Source organism: Heterodontus francisci, chromosome 2 (genome assembly GCF_036365525.1).
Source record: "Heterodontus francisci isolate sHetFra1 chromosome 2, sHetFra1.hap1, whole genome shotgun sequence".
Taxonomy (NCBI): Eukaryota; Metazoa; Chordata; class Chondrichthyes; order Heterodontiformes; family Heterodontidae; genus Heterodontus; species Heterodontus francisci.
The window spans coordinates 174387064-174414269 of record NC_090372.1 but is presented as its reverse complement, the minus strand read 5'-3'; the positions used below and the strand labels follow the sequence as shown (position 1 = coordinate 174414269).

Genomic DNA, 27206 nt, shown 5'->3' with positions numbered 1-27206 from the left:
GCTATGATCAACTAACTGAGAACATACCAGGAATTAAAGTTGGGACTTGATGGTGTCTATAGTTTGGGAGCACATTATACATTACAGTTACCCTCTGATCCATCAGGGGAGCTGGGGAGGAATCTTTAATTATACTCCCCTCTGCCACTCCTGCCAAATATACACTTAACATAGCTTAGCACCAAAAGCCCAGCAGGTGAGGCCTAAGGGAGGGAGAAAACCATCCTGACCTCGGCAGCATGAGGCCCAGCAGATCCTGAGGGAGCTTGACAGGGTGGATGTGGAAAGGATGTTTCCTCTTGTGGGAGAATCTAGAACTAGGGGTCACTGTTTAAAAATAAGGGGTCGCCCATTTAAGACAGAGATGAGGAGAAATTTTTTCTCTCAGTAGGTCGTGAGTCTTTGGAATTCTCTTCCTCAAAAGGCGGTGGAAGCAGAGTCCTTTTTTAAGGCAGAGGTAGATAGATTCTTGATAAACAAGTAGGTGAAAGGTTATTGGGGGTAGGCAGGAATGTGGAGTTGAGGCAACAATCTGATCAGCCATGATCTTATGAAATGGTGGAGCAGGCTCGAGGGGCTGAGCGGCCTACTCCTGCTCCTAATTTGTATGTTCGTATGTATGCTTGTATTTTAACTCTGTGGCTTCTACTCCACACTCCAAGTCTGTTTTCTGCCCAAAACCAGCAGGCAGTGGCAGCAGAAGCTGGTGGGCAGGCAGGAATGCATGGATTGGCCCCTGGCTCTCAGGTAATTCATAGAAAAGGGCTTTCTGGAGGACCTTGCAATTGGGGTTCCTTCTGACCCCACAAAAGTAAAAAAAGACACCATTTTGCACCTGTTCCGGCCCCTAATCTATTTGTGGCTAGGTGAGCTCAGTGGGAAAACTACAACAGTTTCTCTGCCCCATTTAAAATGGCAGTCGACCTCTGATCAGAATCTGCACATTTAAAGAAGGAGCTGTTGGTTGCCTGAAGGTGTCCTTCTCTCCTGCTTAGAGGTTAAAATGGTAGCATGCAGGATAGATGTGGAAGGTCAGTGGCTCAGGGCTAATGGTGGTTTCTATCTGTCCACCAGGGTTTAAATCACCCCTTCTATACTGAAGTCCCCTCCTCCTTCCCCATGTAATGTTGCCCCTTAAAATTTGGACACACTGGCTGTTTCTATTGAAGGATGTTTGCATTTAGGGACCCGATTTGCTGGCTCCACATTTGCTTCAACAATGTGCATGATTATTTTATAATTATATTTCTATTAACTATAACAACCACCATTTTAGCTTTCAGAGAAAAAGCAGAAATAGTTTGTCCGTCTGTGACAAGCTTGCTGCATATTAGTGGCTCGCCAAACCTGCCAGATTCCTGTACTCCTTGTAACCCTTCTCCTCATCCTCCACACAGACAGCTGCAAATACACTGGGTGCAAATGAATTTTGACAGAATCCTTACAGCTTCTGGCTGTATGCTCCAGCTTAAACTGCCTCCCGCTCAGTCTGCCCGATGTACTTTGGCAAAACAGCTGAGAAGAATGACTGGCTCCTTCAGCTGCATGTAAATTGCTACATACCAAAATCCACAAGTTTGATGCCTCCCTCTGTTGTTAAGAGGATGTTATTGCCCTTGATGTCACGATGAATTGTCTGGTTGTTGTGTAAATGTTTCAGACCCTAAGGAAAAAATCAACAGTGACAGTTATATTACACTTGCAGCAAGTAAAACCTGGCTGCCTAATAAACATAATGAAGTGAGCCACTTTAATGTTAGCAGGCCGCCTCCATAACATTCACATGTAATGTTAAAACACAACATAAATCTTACCATGAGGGCTTCATGCAGGATGTAGGCAATGATCGGTTCGCTCATTCTTTCGCCTCGTTTTAATAACCCTTTGGCAAGATCGGTCACAGAACCTCCATTGCACAACTGAAATAACAGAAAGTGATTGGTAACAATAGCAATACCATCAGCTTGCATTTATATACTGCCTTGAATGGAGAAGACCCTTCTGAGGTCTTTCAGAGAGGTGTAAGGAATACTGAATGATGAACAAAGAGATGGGTATTAACAACAACAACTTGCATTTATCAAGCACTTTTAATGGAATAAAACTCGCCAAGGTGCTCCACAAGAGTGATTATCAAACATAATTTGGCACAGAGCTTCATTACGAGATATTAGGGCAGATGATCAAAAGCTTGGTCAAAGGTTTTAAGGAACATTTTAAAGGGGGAGAGAGAGATAGAAAGGCGGAGAGGGTTAGGGAGGGAATTCCAGAACTTAGGGCCAGGCAGCTGAAGCCACGGCCACCAATGGTGAAGAGATGAAAATTGGGAATAGAAAACATAGAAAAATAGGAGCAGGAGTAGGCCATTCGGCCCATCGAGCCTGCACCGCCATTCAATATGATCATGGCTGATCATCCAAACTCAGTACCCTGTTCCCGCTTTCTCCCCATATCCCTTGATCCCTTTAGCCTTAAGAACTGTATCTAACTCTTTCTTGAATATATTTAATGATTTGGCCTCAACTGTTTTCTGTGGTAGAGAATTCCACAGGTTCACCACTCTCTGGGTGAAGAAATCCCTCCTCATCTCAGTCCTAAATGGCTTACCCCTTATCCTTAGACTGTGACCCCTGGTCCTGGACTCCCCCGCCATCGGGAACATCCTTCCTGCATCTAGTCTGTCCAGCCCTGTTAGAATTTTGTAGGTTTCTATGAGATCCCCTCTCATTCTTCGAAACTCTAGCGAATACAAGCCTAAGCGATCCAATCTCTCTTCTTACGTCAGTCCTGCCATCCCAGGAATCAGTCTGGTGAACCTTCGCTGCACTCCCTCCATAGCAAGAACATCCTTCCTCAGATAAAGAGACCAAAACTGCACACAATACTCCAGATGTGGTCTCACCAAGGCCTTGTATAATTGCAGCAAGACATCCTTGCTCCTGTTCTTCGAATCCTCTCGCTATGAAGGCCAACATATCATTTGCCTTCTTAACTGCCTGCAGCACCTGCATGCTTACTTTCAGCGACTGATGCACAAGGACACCCAGATCTCGCTGCACCTCCCCTTTCCCAATCTACTGCCGTTCAGATAATAATCTGCCTTTCTGTTTTTACCACCAAAGTGGATAACCTCACATTTATCCACATTATACTGCATCTGCCATGTATTTGCCCACTCACTCAACCTGTCCAAATCACACTGGAACTTCTCTGCATCCTCCTCACAACTCCCACTCCCACCCAGCTTTGTGTCATCTACAAACTTGGATATATTACATTTAATTCCCTCATCTATATCATTAATATATATTGTGAATAGCTGGGGTCCTAGCACTGATCCCTGCGGTACTGCACTAGTCACTGCTTGCCACCCGGAAAAAGATCCGTTTATTCCTTCTCTTTGTTTCCTGTCTGCCAACCAGTTCTCTATCTATGTCAGTACCTTACTCCCAATCCCATGTGCCTTAATTTTTCACGCTAATCTTTTATGGGGGACCTTATCAAAAGCCTTCTGAAAGTCCAAATACACCACATCCACTGGTTCTCCCTTATCTATTCTACTAGTTACATCGTCAAGAAATTCCAGTAGATTTGTCAAGCATGATTTCCCTTTCATAAATCCATGTTGACTTTGTCCGATCCTGTCACTGTTTTCCAAGTGCTCTGCTATTACATCTTTTATAATGGACTCTAGCATTTTCCCCACTACTGATGTCAGGCTAACTGGTCTATAATTCCCTGTTTTCGCTCTACCTCCTTTTTTAAATAGTGGGGTTACATTAGCTACCCTCCAATCCGTTGGAACTGTTCCAGAGTCCATAGAATTTTGAAAAATGACCAGCAATGCATCTACTATTTCTAGGGCCACTTCCTTCAGTACTCTGGGATGTAGATTATCAGGCCCTGGGGATTTATCAGCCTTCAATCCCATCAATTTCCCTAACACCATTTCCCTACTAATACTGATTTCATACAGTTCATCCTTCTCACTAGACCCCATGTTCCCCAACATTTCTGGGAAGTAATTTGTGTCCTCCTTTGTGAAGACAGAACCAAGTATGTATTTAATTGGTCTGCCATTTTTTTGTTCCCCATTACTGACTGTAAGGGACCCACATTTTGTCTTCACTAATCTTTTTCTCTTCACATAAGAAGCTTTTACAGTCAGTTTTTATGCTCTCTGTAAGCTTACTCTCATACTCTATTTTCCCCTTCTTAATCAATCCCTTTGTCCTCCTTTGCTGAATTCTAAACTTCTCCCAATCCTCAGGTTTGCTGCATGTTCTGGCCATTTTATATTTCTCTTCCTTGGATCTAATATTATCCCTAATTTCTTTTGTATGCCACAGTTGAGCCACCCTTCCTGTTTTATTTTTGTGCCAGACAGGAATGAACAATTGTTGTAATTCATCCCTGCACTCTTTAAATGCTATCCGTGGCCTATCCACTATCAACCCTTTAAATAACATTCTCCAATCTATCATAGCCAACTCGCGCCTCATACCTTCGTAGTTTCTTTTATTTAGATTCAGGACCCTAGTCTCGGAATCAACTCTCTCACTCTCCATCTTAATGAAGAATTCTATCATGTAACGGTCGCTCTTCCACAAAAGACTCCACACAACAAGATTGTTAACTAATCCTTAACAAACTCAGGAGGCCAGAATTGGCTGGGGACAGATATCTTGGAGCGTTGTAGGGCTGGAGGAAGTTACAGAGATAGGGAGGAGTGAGATCATGGGAGGATTTGAAAACAAGGATGACATTTTTTTTTAAAGTAGGGTATTAAGGGAGAAGAGGGAGGTGAAGGGGTTTAATTGGCAGAAGGCACAGTTGCTAATGGTGGAGCAAAGGGAGGAGGGATGTATGAGTAGTCAGAATCAGAGGAACAGAAAGGCTGGCTGGCAGATTGTTTAGTGCGGGGGGGTGGGTAGTGGAGGGCTGGCAGTGGGGGTGGGGGTGGGGGTTGTAATGCTAGAGGAGGTTAGGGAGCAACAAGAAAGCCATTTAAAAACAGGAGGAGAATTTGCAGTATTGCTTATTTATACTGTAAATATTCTGTTACCTACCAGACACTATTTTTTGTAGTTTATTCACATAAATCCCTTTTACATATGTAGGAAGTTAAAGTTCTTTGTGAAGATTAAACAGCTAAAGTGCGTATAGAGATACAAGGCACATTAATAAATATATACATTTACATATGTAATTATATATATACTGAGGAACCATTCTAGAGACATGGGGCTGGATTATAAGGAGCCTTTGACATTGGGATCCCTGGCAAAGTGGGGGGGGGGGGCCTGAAGATGGCACAGGATGAGGCCGGCCATGGACCTTGACGCTGGCAGGGCCCGGCCCAATCCTCTCAGCGGGAGCGAGCAATCGTGGCGGCCTCCCCATTGCTGGGCGACAGGACCACAATTTGAATATTTAACTCAATTAAACTAATTAATTTAAATTTACTTACGCCTCCTCTTGATGGCCCGCCGCGATCTTCAGCCCGGTGGCCACAACTCCCGTGCCTTCTGATCCCTGTCTGGGGAAACGAGGTGTAACACTGGTCAGGGGGGGGGGGAGGAGGTAAGTTTCTCAGTGCGGGGGCGCGGGCTGGTGAGGAATGCGGTCAAATTAACGTCATGGGTGTCGGGGATGGTGGGAAAGGTTATAGTTTAAAGTTTGTGCAGTTTGGCGAGGGAAGGTCAGATGGTAAAGGTAAGTGTTTTGGGGGTGGGAAAGGGCAAATAATTAATTTTATTGTTATTGGGGGTGGGAGAAGGGCAAAAGGAATATACTTATTTAATTTAATTCAATCTATCTTTAAATATCTAAACAAGCCGGTAAGGCTAACAGCTCTTTAAAAATGGTGTCATTCTCCATCTTAAGGTCAGAAGTGGGAATGTTCGCTGATGATTGTACAATGTTCAGTACCATTTGTGGCTACTCAGATACTGAAACAGTCTGTGCCCAGATGCAACAAGACCTGCATAACATTCAGGCTTGGCTGATAAGTGGCACATAACATCCACGCCACACAAGTGTCAGGCAATGACCATTTCAAACAAGACAGAATTGAACCATCTCCTCTTAACATTCAATGGTATTACCATCGCTGAATCCTCCACCATTGACATCCTGGGATTTACCATTTACCAGAAACTGAACTGGACCAGTCATAAATACTGTGGCTACAAGAGCAGGTCAGAGGCTGAGAATTCTGCAGCGAGTAACTCATCCCCTGACTCCCCAAAGCCTGTTCACCATCTACAAGGCACAAGTCAGCAGTGTAATACTCCCCACTTGCCTGGATGAGTGCAGCTCCAACAACACTCAAGAAGTTCAACACCACGCAGGACAAAGCAGCCTGCTTGATCAGTACCCCATCTACCACCATACACATTCATTCCCTCCACGACTGACACCCAGTAGAAGCAGTGTGTACCATCTACAAGATGCACTGCAGCAACTCACCAAAGCTCTTTCGACAGCACCTTCCAAACCTGCGACCTTTACCACCTAGAAGGGCAAGGGCAGCAGATGCATGGGACCCCTCCAAGCCACACACCATCCTGACTTGGAACTATATCGTTGTTCCTTCATTGTCGCTGGGTAAAAACTTGGAACTCCCTCCTTAATAACACTGAGGATGTACCTACACCAGATGCACTGCAGTGGTTCAGGGAGACAGCTCACCACTACCTTCTCAAGGGAAATTAGTGATGGGCAATAAATGCTGGCTTTGCTAGCGATGCTCACAGCCCATGAACGAATAAAAAAATGAACAATAGTTAGGAGAGTTTGAAATTGCTAATTACTTTCAGAAAAGGCAGATAATCGGTTCAATGGTCTTTTAATAGATCTTAAGTTATTGGAAAGCAGTGCAAAATGCTGTACATTATCTAAAGGTCATCAAGTGAAGAGTGCCCAAAGAGCTGTGTACAGCTGGTTAGCTTTGCACATAGACAGGTTTGAGGTTATAACTTGGTAGGTGGCTGCGGGCTGGTCACAGGGAAATGGGCTTAGCTTATATCATGGGCAGTAAGAGCTGGTTTGGAATTATCTGTTCTGTTTTTGTGGACAGCAGCTATATTCCAGTTATCTGTCTCAAATTAAAACAACCACCATTCCAAAAGTTTGCAAGAGATTAGATATTACTTAAGGGATATATTTTACTGATGAAGTATTGTCACCTGAAATATTCACCCATACTTTCTCTTTTAAGATGCTGATGCTCATGCTGTGTATTTATTTTAAAATAGCAGCATTTGCAGTTTTAAAATTTATTCTATATTAATTTGGATTACTTATTTTATCAGCAATGCACACACATTTGAAGTGCAAAACAAATACTTTTCTCTGTCTTTGCTTTTTGTTTATAGTGCTTATGGGCTGTCTCACACGGTAGAAGGGAGAATGCCTGAGACTCCATCCAAAGGTAACAGGTGTAAATTTTGGGGCTGCTTCACTGCTCAGTAGCTGAGAAATAAAATGAGTAAACATCGTAAAATGCACAGGTTGGTCAATAACGGACTTATTAAATGCAAGTCACATTTAACAAATTTCTGAAGAGTTTCTTCGCAAAGTGACCAATTGGCTAGATGTAGTGTAAAAGGATTTTCAGAAGGACTTTGCTATCTCACAAGAGGCTTGTTAGAAAAATTCTGATGTACAAGAAGAAATGTAGCAGCATGAATATAAAGTCGCTTGATGGACAGGGATCAAAGACGTCAGGCATATAGATGTTACTCAGACTGCAGAAGATTTGGAACTGGTGCATCTTCAGGGGTTGAAGCTCGGTCCAATTGTATTGTTTGAATATACAGATGATTTGGATACAGATATAGAGAACACAATCTATGAATTTTCTTACATCACCCAAAGTCGGGGGTTTGGCAAACAGGGAAGAGAATTGTAAAAGACTTCAGGGAGACAGGGACAGATTAGTAGGACGGGTAGACAGATGGCAGATGCAATTAAGTGTGGAGTAGTGTGAGGTGATACATTATGTGAGAAAAAAGCAAAGAATAGGAGTATACACTCACTGAAAGGACACTAAAGAATGTAAATAAACAGAGAGACCTAGGAATACAAATGCATAATTGCCAGAAAATGCAAGTGCAGTTAGCTAAAGTTATTAAAGAGGCCCTTAAAGAAACAGTCTTTGTTGTCTTGTAAATTGTAAAGGACTGATTTTAACACAACCCCAGCCCAACAGGAATGGAACAGGTTGGGGGAGGCGGTAAGATGGCGGAAATGATCATGTCACATTCTCACTGCCCACGATTTTTATTTGCCTTAATTCAGGCATGGGAAGGCTGCCTGTCCCGGGGAGCAGGAGCCTAATTTAAATGGCAATGTCACGTCCCAATGATGTCATGGGGTCGTGCACACCATTTTAACTAAGACCTGCACAGCCTGCAGCCCAAGCTGGTGGCAGGAATATCCAGCCCTCAGGAGGCACAGGTAAGCGTTTTTGAAAAAAATATTTTGTAAAGGCTTCTTGAGATCCGGAAGGAATGCTCCAGCTTCCCCAGTCTATAGTGACCTTTCTGGGGAGCATTTCTATGTGCTCCTGACAGCGACCTGATACCACCCACTCTGCCTCCCCCTTCAATTTTGACTCCTGCCCACAAGAGATGATGTCATTCCCACTGGCTTCAGGTCAGAGTTAGATTCAGAGAATACAACTGGGAGTTAAAATTTCTCAGGCTTCATGCTCTTGAACAGTTTGCCGCATTCTTAGGATCTCATATTCCCGATTCCAGTTGTGAGTTAAAATCTGCCATTAATAGTAAAGAAGTAGAAAACATTAACTAGGTCACAGTTGTAACATTGGGCTGAATTTTGTTGGGGCAGCAGAGGCCCCAATAACGGGCCAAAAGCTGTGGTTAACCCTGCCTAGGCCATTCCCGGAACCCCCAACTGCATTTTGGGCCTATCAGGCAACTAATTACTTGCCATTGGAGCTCCCGTCCTTTTAAAAGACAGATGCCTGCCCCAAGGAACTGACAGCCAATTGGAGGAACGGTAGCTCTTCGGTCTCAGCAGAGCTGCCGGGAGCGGTGGCCATTGCTGGGACTGCACCCAGCTGAGAGGACACAGCGATGGACGCCACCCTCACAACAAGGTGAGGAGGTCGGGGGTCACCGGGGCCAATCAGGCAGGCCCCAAAAAGAGGGGTGGGGGTTGTTGGCAAGGGCAGTGGGGGATAGCTGTTTCTGAGGGTGGGGGGTAGTGGGGCTGGGGTGGTGGTGGTGATGGTGCAACCATTACTGCTGGGGCCCCTTCATGGGCCACAGAGTGCCAGGTTAGGAGGGCAACTCACCATCCCCAGTTCACAGGGGGGCCACCAGGGTTCATCAGGCAGTCTCCCCTAACGGCGGAAAGCCCACCAGCTGCTGGTAACATGCCAGCAGTGGTGGGACAAGGCCCTTAATTGGCCACTTACGTGGTATAATTGGCCTTTGGGAAGGAGGACCGTCCTCCAACTTCCCTGCTGCTGGTAAAATCCCATGGCGGCAGGAAGGCGATGGGTGCTTCACCCTCCCATGTTAGTGATAAAGGTCATTAATTGATAACAATCCATAAGAAAATTAGGCTAGGAATTAGGAGAGATTTCTTTATGCATTTGGTTGATGGAGCATGGAATACTTTACCACAGGGTATGTTGAGGCAGAGACCATTGCAGCTTGTAAGGGAGAATTGGATAAACATTTGAAGCAGAAGAAAATACAGGGGCTATGGGGAGAGCAGAACAGTGAGATTATACGGTTCCTTGACTCCATCCAGAGGTGTCAGGGTTAAATCTCAGGATTACCTCACTGCATAGTTATGTGTGTATCTGGAACTCCATCCAGACGTGAGGAAACCAACTGTAGTTTTCTGGTTTTGAAATGGATAGGGTGCGTTTAGGAGATAGCTGAAATCAGATGGGGTTGTAGTGGCCTAATTTTGATTGGCCTTAGTGATCTTGGGCTATGGAGGGACAAATCACCTCGGGTCTCACTCCTGATCACATCCAGAGATGCCCACCCTGACCACTGCTGTAAAATGATGTGTCACTCAAGATCTAGGTTCACAACTGAAAAATGGGCACTCAGGTGATGTACCAGAGGCCTTTGCCCTTGGAACTGTACACTGAATCAACATCTCACCAACTACAGAAAAGTTGATAAAAAACTCTCTTTAAAATGTCTACAGAACTGAATTGTGGTAACTTAAATAAAGCAAAAGCCCTAAAATAAATCTAAGTAACCTATGTAGTAATGACCCTATATTTTACTCTTTCTGATACTTGTGAGAGCCCATCATTCATATTCCATTCATGATTTTTATGACTGTATCACTTCAGTGAATGAACACAGATAATGTATTATCAATGTCTTTATGGTCACTTGATGCTGGTAGGAATCCAATTAACTTTTCTTTTTTCCCAAATTTCTCTGCTCTCCTTCTGAAGCTGCTGATTAGTGCTGTGATATGGTTCCACAGCGGACCAGTGTATAGTAGAGATCCAGACACGCTTACACAAACCTGCCACTTTCACTAACTCTATATCACACTGACTGCCCGGTGGCACCTCCTCCAAGAGATCCGTCGTCATGTGGGAGACCAAAGCTGGAATGTCGGCAAACTATTCAATCCATTGGGTCTCACAGCCAATCTGAATATGACCCTAAGTGACATTCATAGATATTTGCTCTTTCCAGCAAGATAGAGATCTGAGAGTGTAGGGGGGAGGGAAAGGGTAGGGGTAGTGGTTCGGCCACCCAATTTACATCCCATCTGATTTTCCTCTTCATTGACATCAATACCTGATTGTGATACTGCCAAAAAAGTAAGACTTGCATTTATGTGACATCGTTTGTGGTGCCCTAAGGTGCTTTACAGCCAATGGCGTAATTTTGAAGTGTAGTCACTGTAGTAATGTAGGAAGCATAGCAGTGAATTTGTGCACTGCAAGCTCCCACAAGCAGCAAAATGATAATGACCAGATAATCTATTTTTGTGATGTAGATTGAGGGATAAATATTGGCCAAGCGAATAACTCCCCTGCTCTTCTTCAAAATAGTGCTACAGGATCTTTAGCAACCACCGGAGAGAGCAGACAGAGCCTCAGTTTAACATCTCATCTGAAAGACAACATTTCCAACAGTGCAGCACCCTTTCAGTTCTGCACAGGGGTGTTAGCCTAGATTTTTGTGCTCAAGTCCTTGAGTGGAATTTGAACCCACAAACCTTTTGACTCAGAGGCAAGAATGCTACCAACTGAGCAGCAGTGAAAGCTGAATTTCTGATTTGTCTCCTCCTTAGCTCAGAAATGCTGAGGCAAACTGTTGCACCTACATTAGCAACCCAACTTTGCTTTGTGAAGTCAGCACAGATCATAGATCAAATCCTGGGGCTGATTTTTCAGAACAGAGTCAGGAACCTGATGCCTGGATGATGTCCAGGTCGCGACCCCATGCTTGATCTGGGACCTATTGGGGACAATGAGGGTGAAATATGCTTGGAGGCACAGGGCAAGGTTAGAATACTTAACGTGTACTTTGTATCAGTATTTACTAAGGAACAGGCACCTGACAAAATATCAGCAGAGCGGAGAGAGTAGGGACAATGGAGAGGCTTAAAATTGAGAGGGAGGCGGTACTGGCAAGGTTGGCTATGCTGAGGGTAGATAAGTGACCTGGTCCAAATGGCATGCATCCCAGTTTGCTAAAGGAAGTGGGGGTGGAGATAGCAGAAAAGTTTGTCATAATCTTCCAATATTCCCGAGATATGGGGAAGGTTCCAAAGGATTGGAGAGTTGCAAATGTGACACTCTTATTCAAGAAAGGGTGTAAGGAGAGTCCTAGCAACGACAGGCCAATAAGTTCAACAGCAGTGCTGGGTGAGGTTTTAGAAATAATAGTCAGGGAAAACATCAACAGGCACTCAGGGAGGTTTGAGTTAATTAAGGAGAGCCAGCCCGGATTGGTAAAAGGCAGATCATGCTTGACTAATCAAATTGAACTTTTTTGATGAAGTAACAGAGAAGACTGATGAAAGGAATGTTGGGGATGTAGTCTATATGGATTTTAAGAAAGCGTTTGATAAAGTACCACATAAAAGGCTGGTTAGCAAAATTGAGGCTAATGGAATAGGAGGGTCAGTGTCCAATTGGATAAAAAATTGGCTTAAGGACAGAAACAGTCAGTTGCAATAAATGGCTGTTTTTCAGACTGGAGGATGGTAGACAGTGGTGATCCCCAAGGGTCAGTGCTGGGATCACTGCTTTTTTAGTTATATATAAATGACTTGGATCTTGGAATACTGAGTAGAATTTCAATATCATTGCTGAAAATACCAAATTTGGAGGAGTGGTAAACAGTGAGGATGATACGAACCGCCTACAATAGGACATAGATATGCTAGGGGAATGGGCAGACAAGTGGCAGATGGAATTTAATGCAGACAAGTGTGAGGTGATGCATTTTGGCAGAAGGGATAGGGTGAGGCACTTAATGGCGCAGTTCTAAAGAGTGTGCAGGAAGAGAGGGACCTGGGGGTGCATGTACATCGATCTTTAAAGGTGGCAGGACATACTGAGAGAGTGGTTAGCAAAGCATATGAGATCTTGGGCTTCATGAATAGAGGCATTGAGTACAAAAGCAAGGATGTTATGCTAAACCTTTATAAAGCTCTGGTTAGGCCCCAACTAGAGTATTGCGTCCAGTTCTGGTCACCACACTTTAGGAAGGATGTGACAGCCCTTGAGAGGGTGCAGAAGAGATTTACTTGAATGGTCGCAGGAATGGGGAATTTTAGTTACAAGATTAGGTTGGAAAAGCTGGGTTTGTTCTCCCTGGAGCAAAGGAGACTGAGGGGAGATTTGACAGAGGCTTACAGGATTAGGACAGGCTTAGCTAAGTTAAACAAGAAAAACAGTTCCCATTGTCATGCCCAGTAAAGATATATCATATCCGACTATTAAGATACAAACTTTATGTCATGCTAGGCCCCCACCTGCCAAGAATGAGGCACATTAATTTTGTCATGAACATTGATTTTAAACTGTTACTGGATGAAGAAAGGACTTGTTAAACAGATCAGCCGTGGCTGGAAAAGACATTTGCATATTAACAGTTGCTGATTGGAAGGACAAAGGACCATTCCCTGACACATTCAACCCACAATGGACCTTGATCACCAGGTATTGTGTGTAAGAGGAGCATTCCAGAGACTGCTGTAATCCAAGACATGGTCAGACCAGTTAGTCACATGACTAACCTGCTTGGCAACCTGGGTTTTTCTGAATTGTACAAACAGTTTGAACTCAGAAAGACTGTTTGTTCCTGGATTGAGAAGAACTCTCCTGTCTGCTCCTATCTCTTTCTCACAAGCCTCTGAATCCACTGAAGATACATGAACCCCAAAAGAGAAAAGTCTCCTGCAGCAAACAACATTTAAGAAGAGTACTGGGCCCTAACAAAAAGCAAGATCTACCTACAATCAAAGACTCTACAGTGAGCTCGAAGAACCATAACAAAAACTCTTTAGATATTGCCTCAAACATTTCCACTTTATTTTTCTTCTGCTCTTTTCTGTCTCTATTTGCATGTGTGCATCACGTATGCATGCTAGCATGGGCGCATCGTGTATCCGTAGGCATCAACCGAATTAGAGTTTAAGTTTAATAAATTTCAACTTTTCTTCTTTAACCTGAAAAAGTCTGTTTGTACTGATTTCTTTGCCTTATAATTGGAAAGCAGTGAACAAGGATTCATCAAGGGGGTGCTAAAAAACAATGTGTTTAAAATTAAATCCTGTTACGGTAAGACCAGGTGAAGGCTGAAAGGGAACCACTAGACCTCTTTCTCACCTGGTCATAACAGTTAAAATTGACTTTATCTGTTTAAAAAATGGTGGTAAATTCTGCAAAAGATGGCCACCAATGGTCTGACGACCTGGTCTGTCTATTCGAACACTGCCTCATTTTCTGTTAGGGGCAAAAGGTTACATTCCAGGCTAAGAGGTGTCAATAGCACCCATCCTAAAACCATCAAGAGGCATTCCTGAATTGAATGGGTTCTTCTGAAACAAGGAAGGTGTGAAGTAGCCATATCATAACAGAATTACACTAATACAGACATTAATGGATGGCCATGGATTCCACATCCCGTTCCATTGTGCGGTCACATCAGGGGAGAAAAACCATCCGCTGAATTTTTTTGGAGCGCCGCACATCGTGGCTCCCTCTTGATGAATCCTTGTGCACTGCTTTCCAATTATAAGGCAAAGAAACCAGCACAAACAGGCTTTCTTAGGTTTAAAGAAGAAAAGTTGACATTTATTAAACTTAAACTCTAATTCGGTTGACACCTACGGATACACGACGTGCCCACACTAGCATGCATACGTGATGCACACATTCAAGTAGAGACAGCAAACAGCAGATGTGGCCTCTACGTCATCGGGGGCGGCCGCACTACTCCCTCCATTTCAATGAGCTCCCACGAGAAATACTGCGGCGGCTCAGCAGCGACACTTCCCTGATGGAAGGCCGCTGAGTTTAAAGTGCGCACATCGTGGCAGCACACTTTAAACTTAGCGGCCTTCCATCAGGGAAGTGCCGCTGCTGAGCCACCGCGGTATTTCGCGCGGGAGCTCATTTAAATGGAGGGAGCGGTGCAGCCGCCCCTTAAGTCGTAGAAGGGGCGTCCGCTCCATCCCTGGCAATGATGTCCGGCTCCATCGTGCAGGCGCCAGCACCATTTTTAAAGGACTTCAGGCCCTTTGGATTCATTAAAATGTTTAAAGGGAAAGAATGCTGCATAATAAAGATCAACATTTACTCACATTTTCAATTCCCTCTCCCACAATTACAATGAGTAACGAATAGATAAATTGCGCTCTCCCTCCAGAACAAAATTCTTTTCAGGTCTTGAACTTTCCCCCCTGAACTTCATTACCTATGATCCTCAACCCCTTCCCACCATTCCCACAGCCAATAACGAGTGTTTTTCCCGCTCCCCCCTCCCACCATGATAATTTTAGTCCTCCCCCTCCCACCAGTATCTTGCCTCGGAATTCTGAACCGAGTTCCGCAGGCATGCGAGGTGCATCTGGCAGTCGTAAAACCAGCGTGGGATGCCCGCCAGGACCAGGTAAGTTTATTTGCATTTCGTTTTAATTAATTTTAATATGTAAATTAAGGCCCCACCACTTGGCAGTGGGTGGGGCCGCACCGAGGCCTTGCCACTGCCGGTAAAATGCTGTGGGGCCTTCTCGGAGTCAGGGGGCAAGGCAGGCCGCTCCCGCAGGTATTTTCTGGGCCTCCCCACCACACCTCCCGACATCAAGGGACTGGTAAATTTCAGTCCCATGTGGCGTGTACCAGAAATGATGAATTTTGACCTTAAAAGGCAACCCTCAGGAGAGAGAGAGCAATCATAGGAACATCGCAAAATGCTTGTCCAGCCAAGAGCTGTGAGGGATCCAGCAAAAACAAGGGAGGAGTCCTGCTGCTAATTCTACACATCAACTTGGTGCAGCAGAGAACTAAAAGTGACTCACCACCTCCAATCTAAAATCTTAACCACCAGAAATTTACAACACCTTAACAAGTCAAGACTACAAAAAACACAGGCCTACATCTTTAAAAGTGACTGGTCTACTTAGAAGATTCAACAGGTTTACCATAAACCACGAACACCGACCACATCTTGAAGCCTTACCCATTGCCGTCTATCTGTCTTTTCTTGAGAGTGCATGTGAGTGTGACTGTGTGCATGAGTGGTGTTGCAAACATTTTGGGAATGAACATTGTTCAATAAATAGTTAATCTTCTGTTTTAAACCTACAAGAAAACCTGTCACTGTTTGTTTATTTGGCAAGTAAAACACTCAGGAGTAACTCATCATTTAAAAAAAAACAATTGCGGTCAGTTTGGAGGTGAACAGTGGGAACCACCCACACCACTTATCACCTGGCCATAACACCATTAACTGATCCTGCAAGGAGTAGGGGGACACAGATTGAATGTTTTGGACAAGAATTGCAGGGGGAACGTGAGGAAGAACTTTTTTACACAGCGGTAATGACCTGGAACTCGCTGCTGACGAGGGTGGTGGAAATTAGATGTGCACTTGAAGGAAATAAACTTGAAGGGCTTTGGGGATCGAGCACGGGAGTGGGACTGCCTGGATTGCTCCATGAAGAGCCAGCATGGACTCTTTGGGTTGAATGGCCTCCTTCTATGCTGTAAATGACTCTATGACATTATCTTCAAATGCTAATGCCCAAATAGGGCAGAAGGCGAGCTCGCTGCCCAATTAGTGGTGCCGTGCATCTGCAGGAGGTGGGAGTTGCCTGTAGAGCATGAGCAGCAAAGGCAGGTGGCCGCCATTATGGAGCCTGCCACTGCCGTGCCGATGAGAGCAGGCAGCTCCATGGAGGACCAGCGGAATATAGAGGTGAGGTAGCAAATCCAGAATGTTAAAAAAACACCCTGTGCTTGACCCAGCACAGGATCCCCCTGGGTCCAAAACATTTCATCGTGCAACAATGAAGTGTTTGCCTTGCCTGCTGTGAGCCTCACAGTTATGCACCAGATTGCTCCCTACCCCACTGCCCTCACACTGGAAATTGCGGACTGTCCAATAAAATTAAACGGATGAGCTGCAAGAAAATAATAGATAGCAGAAAAAAGAAACACATGACGGTTTGGTCAGGGTCTGTCTATGCAATGGATTCAAATTCATTTGTAATTCTACATTTGCATTGTTATCTTTAGTTTTTATATTCCACTGTTAAACTTTAGGGACTTCTATTCCATGCTTTTACTCAGCATCTGGGAAGTCTGACTGTAACTTTTTCTAAAATCACTTGGACATTTTACGTGGAAATGTTAGTTAACAGGTTGGCAGAGGCAACAAAGACACCTGCGCAATGATGACATTTTAAAAAATAAGCAATTTTTAAAATAATATGATGTAACTAGAAAGATAGTTGCTCTTGAGCATTGTCTTTGACACAGGAGTGGCATCAGGAAAAGGAAATGTGAGTTAGGCAACAAAACTAAATTTAAGAAGATTAAGATCAGATATAAGTGGTCAGAGCATGCATTGTCTACTATTGAGAGTCATGCTGGAATGCAGAGGGTGTGGGAGAGAGATGGACAGGGAATTGTTGAAACCGCAGCAGAACTTTAAATACAATGATGAGATGGCAGCTATTGTCAGGAGCAGTCAACAATTCCTTCATTCTCACATACATTGAAGGGTCACTCAGAGAAAAATTACTCAGTTAGGCAAATAATTAGGCACCATAGAAGATGATAGCACAGTGGCAATGTTACTAGAGTAGTAATCCAGAGGCCTGGTTTAATGCTTCAGAGACATGAGTTCAAATCCCACCATGGTAGCTGTGGGAATTTAAATTCAATTAAATAATAAATCTGAAATTAAAATTTAGTCTCAATAATAATCATAAAACTACCAGATTGTCATAACAAACCTATCTGGTTTACTCATGTCCTTCAGGGGAGGAAATCTGCCATTCTTACCTGGTTTGGCCTACACATGACTCCAGATTCACAGCAATGCAGTTGACTCTTAACTGACCTCTGAAATGGCCTAGAAAATCACTCAGTTATATCAAACTATTACAGTTAAAAAAAAAGCACTATGGGTGTGCCATGGACTGCCGTGGTTCAAGAAGGTGGCTCACCCCCACCTTCGCTGGGGCATTTAGAGATGGGCAGCAAATGCTGGCCTTGTCAGTGATGCTCGTATCCCAGAACAAATAAAGGTAACAAACCTACTTTACTATCAGATGAGACTGATTTACCATTTATTTGTTCTAAGCAGGACATTATCATTGTTTTGAGTTGTCAAAAATTATTAATTTGAATTATAAAAATGTGTTGACATTTGAAATTGAGTAGATTTGGGGACTTGTGGCTAAAAATTCGTTTGCGTAACGCCTCTTCAAAGTGGTGCTACACAGATGATCTCGATTCCCCAGAGACAGGCAATGCTGGTTCAGATTGCATCATCTCGACATGGGTGGTAGCAGTCTGGGTTGGTTGGCTAGGATTCAAGAGCCGAGGCAGAGTGTCAGTGGTGGAAGCACAAATGTTGTCATCCTGATAGAGGAGAGCAGGATCATGTTCCAAAGAGCCACTACCACTCCTCTGGAGCAGCACCTCAGCAATCTGAGTAATCTGCTGGCTCCTGTGAGGCCCAAAAAGCCTCTTTGAACACTAGTATCTGAATCCATCATGGCAGCAGTCTAAGCTTGCAAGGAAACAAGCTGCGAATTCATGACCTCGGTCTGAACTTCCATTGCAGCACTCAGTTAGCTTTTGCTTTTGCTGCAACGGAAGCTGAGACATCGGCGTTCAGGTACTACATCGTGATTGGGTCCACAAGTGTTCTCAAGTAGTTGTCCGTCACTCCCACACTGGAAATGATCAGCTCCAAGCTCTGAACAAAGCCTTGTGCCAAGTTGGAGCTGGACTCCTCCATGCTCTTTGACATGACCTCAGGTTCTGTGATAGGTCTGCCAAAGCACTAGGTATTTGTCAGTGCATGTCCAAAGACATACCAATTCATGTGATTTTATTGTGATTTCTCAGCAAAATTAAGTCTCTCATGTGAGCTCATGAGAAGTCTTGGGATTTTTCACAGGCTTCTACATCCTCAGGGGACACATAGTCCACTTGAACAAAAATAAATCTTGGCTTTCAGGTAGGAGACTTCATCGAAAATATATAGTTCGCTCCTGAAGGCATGACTTCAAATTGAAAATTATGGGAACTCGTTAAAGCTTATACTAATTGTTCAATCCTTGATCCGTTTGGCTGACTCCAGCACAATCTCTGCACCTTTAGGCCAGGTCAGAATTGAAATGAAAAGCCAGTAGCTACTACTGAGCATTTTCCAGCATTTCCTTTCGATTGCTGCTTGGAGAACTGGGTTGGGACTGGGTAGCTGACTCTTCATCTGTTGATTGGTGACTTGGTTACAGAGACCATACGAATTAGGAGCAGGAGTAGGCCACTCAGCCCCTCGAGCCTGCTCCACTATTCAATAAGATCATGGCTGATCTGATTGTAACCTCAACTTCACATTCCCGCCTACCCCCAATAACCTTTCACCCCCTTGCTGAATAAGAATCTAACTACCTCTGCCTTAAAAATATTCAAAGACTCTGCTTCCACCGCCTTTTGAGGAAGAGAGTTCCAAAGACACATAATCCTTTGTGAAAAAAAAAATTCTCCTCATCGCTATCTTAAATGGGTGACCCTTTATTTTTAAACAGTGACCCCTAGTTCTAGATTCTCCCACAAGAGGAAACATCATTCCTGTCAAGACCCCTCAGAAGCTTATATGTTTCAATCAAGTCGCCTTTTACTCTTCTAAACTTCAGCGGATACAGGCCTAGCCTGTCCAACCCTTTCCTCATAAGCCAACCCGCCCATTCCAGGTATTAGTCGAGTAAACTTTCTCTGAACTGCTTCCAATACGTTTATATCCTTAATTACTGAGAACAATACTGTACATAGTACTCCAGATGTGGTCTCACTCATGCCCTGTGTAGCTGAAGCATAACCTCCCTACTTTTGTATTCAATTCTCCTTGCAATAAACAATAACATTCTGATAGATTTCCTAAATACTTGCTGTACCTACATACTAACCTTTTGCGATTCATGCACTAGGACACTTAGATCCCTCTGCATCTCAGAGTTCTGCAATATCTCACCATTTAGATAATGTTTATTTTTTATTCTTCCTGCCAAAGTGGACAATTTCACATTTTCCCACATTATACTCCATTTGCCAGATCTTTGCCCACTCACTTAACCTATCTTTGTAGCCTCCTTATGTTCTCTTCACAACTTACTTTCCTACCTATCTTTGTGTCATCAGCAAATTTAGCAACCATACCTTCGGTGACTTCATGCAAGTCATTTATATAAATTGGAAAAAGTGAGGCCCCAGCACTGATCCCTGTGGCACAACACTTGTTACATCTTGCCAACTAGAAAATGACCCATTTATGCCTACTTGGTTTCCTGTTAGCTAGGCAATCTTCTTTCCATGGCAAAATGTTACTCTCTACACCATGAGCTTTTATTTTCCGCAATAATCTTTGATATGGCACCTTATCAAATGCCTTCTGGAAATCTAAGTACAGTACATCCACTGGTTCCCTTTTATCCACAGCATGTTATCTCTTCAAAGAACTCCAATAAATTGGTTAAACATGATTTCCCTTTCACAAAACCATGTTGACTCTGCCTGATTACTTTGAATTTTTCTAAATGCTCTGCTATAATGTCTTTAATGATAGCTTCTAACATTTTCCCGATGACAGATATTAATCCAGCTGGCCTGTACTTTTCTGCTTTCTGTCTCCCTCCCTTTTTGAATAAAGGAGTTACTTTGGCTATTTTCCAATCTAATGGGACCTTCCCCGAATCTAGAGAATTTTGGAAAATCAAAACCAATGCATCAACTATCTCATGAGCCACTTCTTTTAAGACCTTAGCATGAATTCCATCAGGATCCGGGGATTGTCAGCCCACAGCTCCAACAATTTGCTCAATATCACTTCCCTGGTGATTGTAATTTTCTTGACTTCCTCTCTCCTTTTCATTTCCTGATGCACAGCTGTTTCTGGGATGTTACTTGTATCCTCTATGGTGAAGACCAATGCAAGATACCTGTTCAATGCATCTGCCATCTCCTTAATTTCCCTTAGTTCCCCAAACTCACTTTCTATAGGACCAACACTCACTTTGTTAACTCTTCTTTTTTAAATATCTATAGAAACTCTTACTATCTGTTTTTATATTTTGAGCCATAGTTTAATTTTTCCATCCTTTTAGTCGTTCTATGCTGCTCTGGAACTCCCTGAAGTTGCTACTGGCTTTCTTTTATATTGTGCTCAACCTCCAACTGCTTCCTACAAATCAGTAATCATCACTTTTAAAGAGGTAAGTATCCCATTATTGTTAAAGGCATAAGACACACTGTATAAAAAATAGCATTATAATTACTGAATAGTTTATAAATATTCCTACACTCAACTTTTGCATAAATTATGTAATGAGTTCTTTATGTTGTCTGATGCAACATAATGAGATGCGTGGAGACCAGTTTGTTGAAGATCTCAAACGGGTTTGTTACAGCTGAGCTAATATTTACAGTACAGTAACTATTTACAGAACTTTACTCAGGATGTCACTGTTGCAGAGTGACTCTGGTTTCAAGTCACATGCCCAAGTCCTAGTACTTAGCTCATTAGATCTTAAAGGGACATCACTCTTAAAGGCAATCATACAACAAAATACACATAACATGACAGCACAATTTATATTCAGATTAAATAAAAGCATATATAATTAAACAGATTTTATGGTATAGATCCATTTGTAGTCAATTGCTTATGATGAAGTTCATTTATTCGATTCCACTTCTATAATTTAAAATGGTAAAATACTGAAAATGATTTTCTGAACAAAATAGTCATCTAAACACAAGGAAAGTAATTATTTTAGAGTCCAGATGATTAAATGCTGAAGCATGGTCATGTCAATGTTATTTTTATCTGCTTATATGGCTTTCTGCTACTAGGATGGTTCACACTGATGGCATTTTCATATAACTGACCCATAGTCTAGAGACTCAGTAGCACTGGAGAAGCCTTGTCCTCACTTTCCACCCCATCAGCCTCCATATTTAATGGCACAGCCTCTGCCATTTCTGCCACCTCCAGTGCGATACCACCACCAAATACATCTTCCCCTTCCCTCCCCTTTCAACATTCTGAAAGGACAGTTCCCTCCACAACATCATGGTCCAGCCCTCAATCACCCCCAATACCCCCTTCCCTTCCTATGACACCTTTCCATGCAAACATGGGAGCTGCAGCACTTGCCTTTTTACCTCCTTTCTCCTCACTGTCTAATACCCCAAACACTCCTTGCAGGTGAAACAGCAATCTACGTGTACTTTTTCAATTTAGTATACTATATTTGCTGCTCACAATGTGATCCACTCTACATTGGGGAGACCAAATGCAGATTGAGTGACCACTTTGTAGAACATCTCCACTCAGTCCGTAAGTGTGACCCCGAGCTTCAGGTCGTCTGTCATTTTAATTCTCCACCTCGCTCCCACACTGACCTCTCTTTCCTCGACCTCCTGCAGTGTTCCAATGAAGCTCAACCCAATCTCGAGGAACAGCACCACATCTTTTGATTAGGCACTTTATAGCCCTCTGGACTCAACATTGCATGCAACAATTTCAGACTGTAACCTCTGCCCCATATTGTTTCCTTTTACTTTGCAGGTTTTGGTTTTACTGCCGTATTTTCTCTTTTTGCTTTTGGCAGCAGCTGTTCATCATTCTGCCATTCACACTTCCTCTAGTCACATCTTTTATTCCTTTATTTGTCCCATTACCACTCTCTTTGGCTCTGCACCACCAACCCCTTTGTCATTTAATCTTTCCTGTCTTCTACCCTATCATTGACCTTCCCTTTTGTTCTTTTTCTAACCATGCCCATTTTGATTTGCTTAAAACCTATTAACATATCTAATTGTTCCCAGTTCTGATGAAGGGTCATCGATCTGATTTTTAAAAATTTATTTCATGGGATGTGGGCATCGCTGATAGAGCTAGCATTTGTTGCCATCCCTAATTGCCCTTTAGAAGGTGGTGGTAAAATGCATTCTTAAACTGCTGCAGTCCATCTGCTTGGACCAAGGCTGTAAAGAGGTCAGGAGCCGAGTGGCTCCCAGCAGAACCCAAACTGAGCAACTGAGCTGTTTAAGAGGCGCTTGATAGCACTGTCAATGACACCTTCCATCACTCTGCTGATGATTGAGCGTAGACTGATAGGGTGGTAATTGACCGATTGGATTTGTCCTGCTTTTTCTGAACAGAATACACCTGGGCAATTTTCCACATTGCCGGGTAGATGCCAGTGTTATAACTGTACTGGAACAGCTCAGATACGGTCGGGCCAGTCCTGGAGCACAAATCTTCAGCACGATTGACAGAATGTTGTCAGGGCCCAAAGCCTTTGCAGTATCAAGTGCCTTCAGCCGTTTTTTGTTATCATGTGGAGTGAATCAAATTGGCCGAAGACCAATCTGTGATACTGGGGACCTCAGGATGAGGCCAAGATCCACTCGGCACTTCTGGATGAAGATTGTAGCAAATGCTTCAGCCTTATATTTTGTGCTGATGTGCTGGGCTCCCCCAGCATTGAGGATGGGGATATTTGTGGAGCCACCTGCTTCAGTTAGTTGTTTAATTGTCCACACCATTCTTTTTTTATTCTTTCATGGGATGTGGGCATCGCTGGCAAGGCCAGCATTTGTTGCCCATTCTTAATTGCCCTTGAGAAGGGGGTGGTGAGCTGCTTTCTTGAACGACTGCTGTCCATCTGGTGCGGGTACACCCGCAGTGCAGTTAGGGAGGGAGTTCCAGGATTTTGACCCAGCGATAGTGAAAGAACATAACGTGCATACGAATTAGGAGCAGGAGTAGACCACTCGGCCCCTCGAGCCTACTCCACCATTCAATAAGATCATGGCTGATCTGATTGTAACCTCAACTCCACATTTCTGCCTACCCTCAATAACCTTTCACCTCCTTGCTTATCAAGAATCTATCTACCTCTGCCTTAAAAATACTCAAAGACTGTACCTCCACTGCTTTTTGAGGAAGAGAGTTCCAAAGGCCCACAACCATCTGAGAGAAAAAAATTCTCCTCATCTCTGTCTTAAATAGGTGACCCCTTATTTTTAAATAGTGACCCCTAGTTCTAGATTCTCCCACAAGGGGAAACATCCTTTCCACATCCACCCTGTCAAGACCCCTCAGGATTTTACATCTTTCGATCAAGTCGCCTCTTACTCTCCTAAACCCCAGCGGATACAAGCCTAGCCTGTCCAACCTTTCCTCATAAGACAACCTGCCCATTCCAGGTATTAGTCTAGTAAACCTTCTGCGAACTCACAGCTGTTTGTTCACCCAATACAGCCCCCTGAAAATGCAAGCTGACCCCTCTTACCAAGTCCCCGAGACCACAGCCACACTTGCCGAGCACCCAAGACTCTGACCCCTTTTGCAGAGAACAAAGCAACATTATCCAACAATGGCCTCCAACACCTCCCTCCCCCTTCCCCCATGCAGCATTGTTCATGGCTGCCTCCCCATCGCAGCACTGAAGCCTCCTGCCTCGGTGCCACCTGTTTTTAAAAGTCATGAACCCGACGGAATGTGAGTGCTGCCCGACGTCCACTAAATCAAGAGCCAACCATTAATTTGAGTTTAATTAGATGTAAATGCTTTACAAACAACTGATGTACATTAATGATTTAGACGTGAATATAGGAGGTATGATCAGTAAGTTTGCAGATGACACGAAAATTGGTCGTGTTGTGGATACTGAGGAGGAAAGCCTTAGATTACAGGACGATATAGCTGGGCGGTAAGGCGGGCGGAGCAGTGGCAGATGGAATTTAATCCTGAGAACTGTGAGGTGATGCACTTTGGGACGACTAACAAGGCAAGGGAATATACAATGGATGGTAGGACCCTAGGGAGTACAGAGAGTCAGAGGGACCTTGGTGTACTTGTCCATAGATCACTGAAGGCAGCAGCACAGGTAGATAAGGGGTTAGGAATGCATATGGGATACTTGCCTTTATTAGCCGAGGCATAGAATATAAGAGCAGGGAGGTTATGATGGAGCTGTATAAAACGCTGGTTAGGCCACACCTGGAGTACTGTGTACAGTTCTGGTCACCACTTTATAGGAAGGATGTGATTGCACTGGAGAGGGTGCAGAGGAGATTCACCAGGATGTTGCCTGGGCTGGAGCATTTCAGCTATGAGGAGAGACTGGACTGGCTGGGGTTGTTTTCCGTGGAGCGGCGAAGGCTGAGGGGGATCTGATTGAGGTATACAAAATTATGAGGGGCATTAATAGGATAGATAGGAAGAAACATTTCCCCTTGGCAGAGGGGTCAATAACCAGGGGGCATAGATTTAAGGCAAGGAGCAGGTTTAGAGGGAAGTTGAGGAAAAGTTTTTTCACCCAGAGGGTGGTTGGAATCTGGAACAGACTGCCTGAAGAGGTGGTAGAGGCAGGAACCCTCACAACATTTAAGAGGTATTTAGATGAGCACATGAAACGCCATAGCATACAAGGCTATGGGCCAAGTGTGGGAAAATGGGATTAGATTGGATGGGTGCTTGATGGTCGGCGCAGACACGTTGGGCCGAAGGGCCTGTTTCTGTGCTGTATAACGCTATGACTCTACGATCAGCAATTTAAAATAGATTATCATTGCAATGGGGCGGCAATTCCGCCTTGGTGTTTTCCCACCACTGATGAAATCTGGAACCCCGTCATGATGCCAGATTTCTAACTGGATGGTTCTGATGCAATTCTCCCTACCCCCATGCCATCATTCCCACTTTAAACAGCTGTACAACATTCTGCCCACCATGTCCAGATCCTGCTTCAATTTATTTATTTAGAGATACAGCACTGAAACAGGCCCTTCAGTCCACCGAGTCTGTGCTGACCATCAACCACCCATTTATACTAATCCTACATTAATCCCATATTCCTACCACATCCCCAACTTCCCTCAATTCCCCTACCACCTACCTATACTAGGGGCAATTTATAATGGCCAATTTACCTATCAACCTGCAAGTCTTTGGCTGTGGGAGGAAACCGGAGCACCCGACGAAAACCCATGTGGTCACAGGGAGAACTTGCAAACTCCGCACAGGCGGTACGCAGAATTGAATCCGGGTTGCTGGAGCCGTGAGGCTGCGGTGCTAACCACTGCGCCACTCTCTAAAGATTCCTCCCTCTGCAGTAAGTGCAGTGCCAGTATTTGAGCTTCTGGCTGTGAGTATGAGACTAGGTGACAGTATTTCTTCATTATCAGTCTCCTGCTCCTCTTGGCCTCAACCCCGCTGCCACACCACTCACTGACCCAATGGCAATTCCTGGCTATCTCAAAGGAGAACGGCACAAGGGTAGTGTTATGGTGAGGAGAGTGGGGAAATGTGAGAAGGGAATGCTTGCACCATATGCAGCTTGTAAGGGGGAAGTAGGATGTTAGAAGGTGGATTCAGTAGGAACTTACAGTCATTTTCTATGGTCTCAACTCCGCTGCTGGCCACAGCGTCAGCAACAGCCAGTCCAATTGTGGCACACCGTTTCCTTGATGGGGGTGAGAACGTGCAGCCGCACCTGTCCCCCTTTATTAGTTGCTGCTGCCTCCGATTGTGTACCACCTTGTCCTGCAAGAGAGAGGGAAGTGTGTCAGTGGCACAATGTTTTGGGTGATGTGGCTGTCATGGTTGAATAGCTGGCAGAGTGTGCAAGCTGTGAGATGTGGGTGTGAGTCTTGCAGCAGTGTTAAGTGTGTGAGGGTGAGGTGAAGCTATGCATGTGAGGTATGAGTCATGCTTGATCGTGAAATTTGGTAGGTGAGTGAAAGGAGTTTGGTGAATTGAGCTGTGTGTGAGCCTAATGGTTCAGTTGTAAGGATATGGCATTTGCAGATGAATTCACTGACCTTGACCACTCATGTGGGGTCATTAAACTTCTTGCAGCGCTGCATCCAAGTCCTCGAAGCAACATTTTTGTATTGACCTCTGTGGCTATCTTCTCCCATTCTCTTCAAAGTGCTCATCTGGAGGGCCTCCAGGTGCCCCTTAGGAAGAGGACTTCTCTCCTTCTGCCCACTTACTGTACCAGGGCCTCGAGTGCTGCATCAGAAAATCTAGGAGCCCGCTGTCAGCCATGTTGCTCCATTTTTACTATTCTGTAGGTCAGACATTCTTCTACAAAGACTTCCTGTACCTGCTGCAGCCAGAATGCAGACTGACTTTAAGTAGTGCAGGCCAGTTTTAATTGATACTAGCCTCACATGAACTTGGGCCCCCTGCTGAGGCGTGCAGACACTCAACAGTGTGATTTGCACTAGGCTGCAAGCTACAATGATTTAAATTAGAGGCAGCATGAAGTTTAATGCAGGTTAATGCCTGCATTACTTTGAACAAGCGCAGATTAATCACCCATCATGATTCCCACACCCATTTTCGGGGCTATCGAATTTTTAGTCTGAGGTTATAGTTTGTGATCACTCTCTGATATCTGTTCTACACTTATTT

General features: G+C 44.1%; 1 protein-coding gene across 1 annotated transcript in view; it reads right to left on the bottom strand.

Moving 5' to 3' along the window:
* Positions 1–27206, bottom strand: part of LOC137380111 (myosin-IIIa-like) — a 178240-nt gene that overhangs the window by 48842 nt on the left and 102192 nt on the right. Inside the window, exons 4-5 of the mRNA XM_068051773.1 lie at positions 1815–1919; positions 1564–1663 (exon numbers count right to left, since the gene is read on the bottom strand). Coding sequence (XP_067907874.1) covers positions 1564–1663; positions 1815–1919 — 205 coding nt within the window. The remainder of the gene's footprint in view (positions 1–1563; positions 1664–1814; positions 1920–27206) is intronic.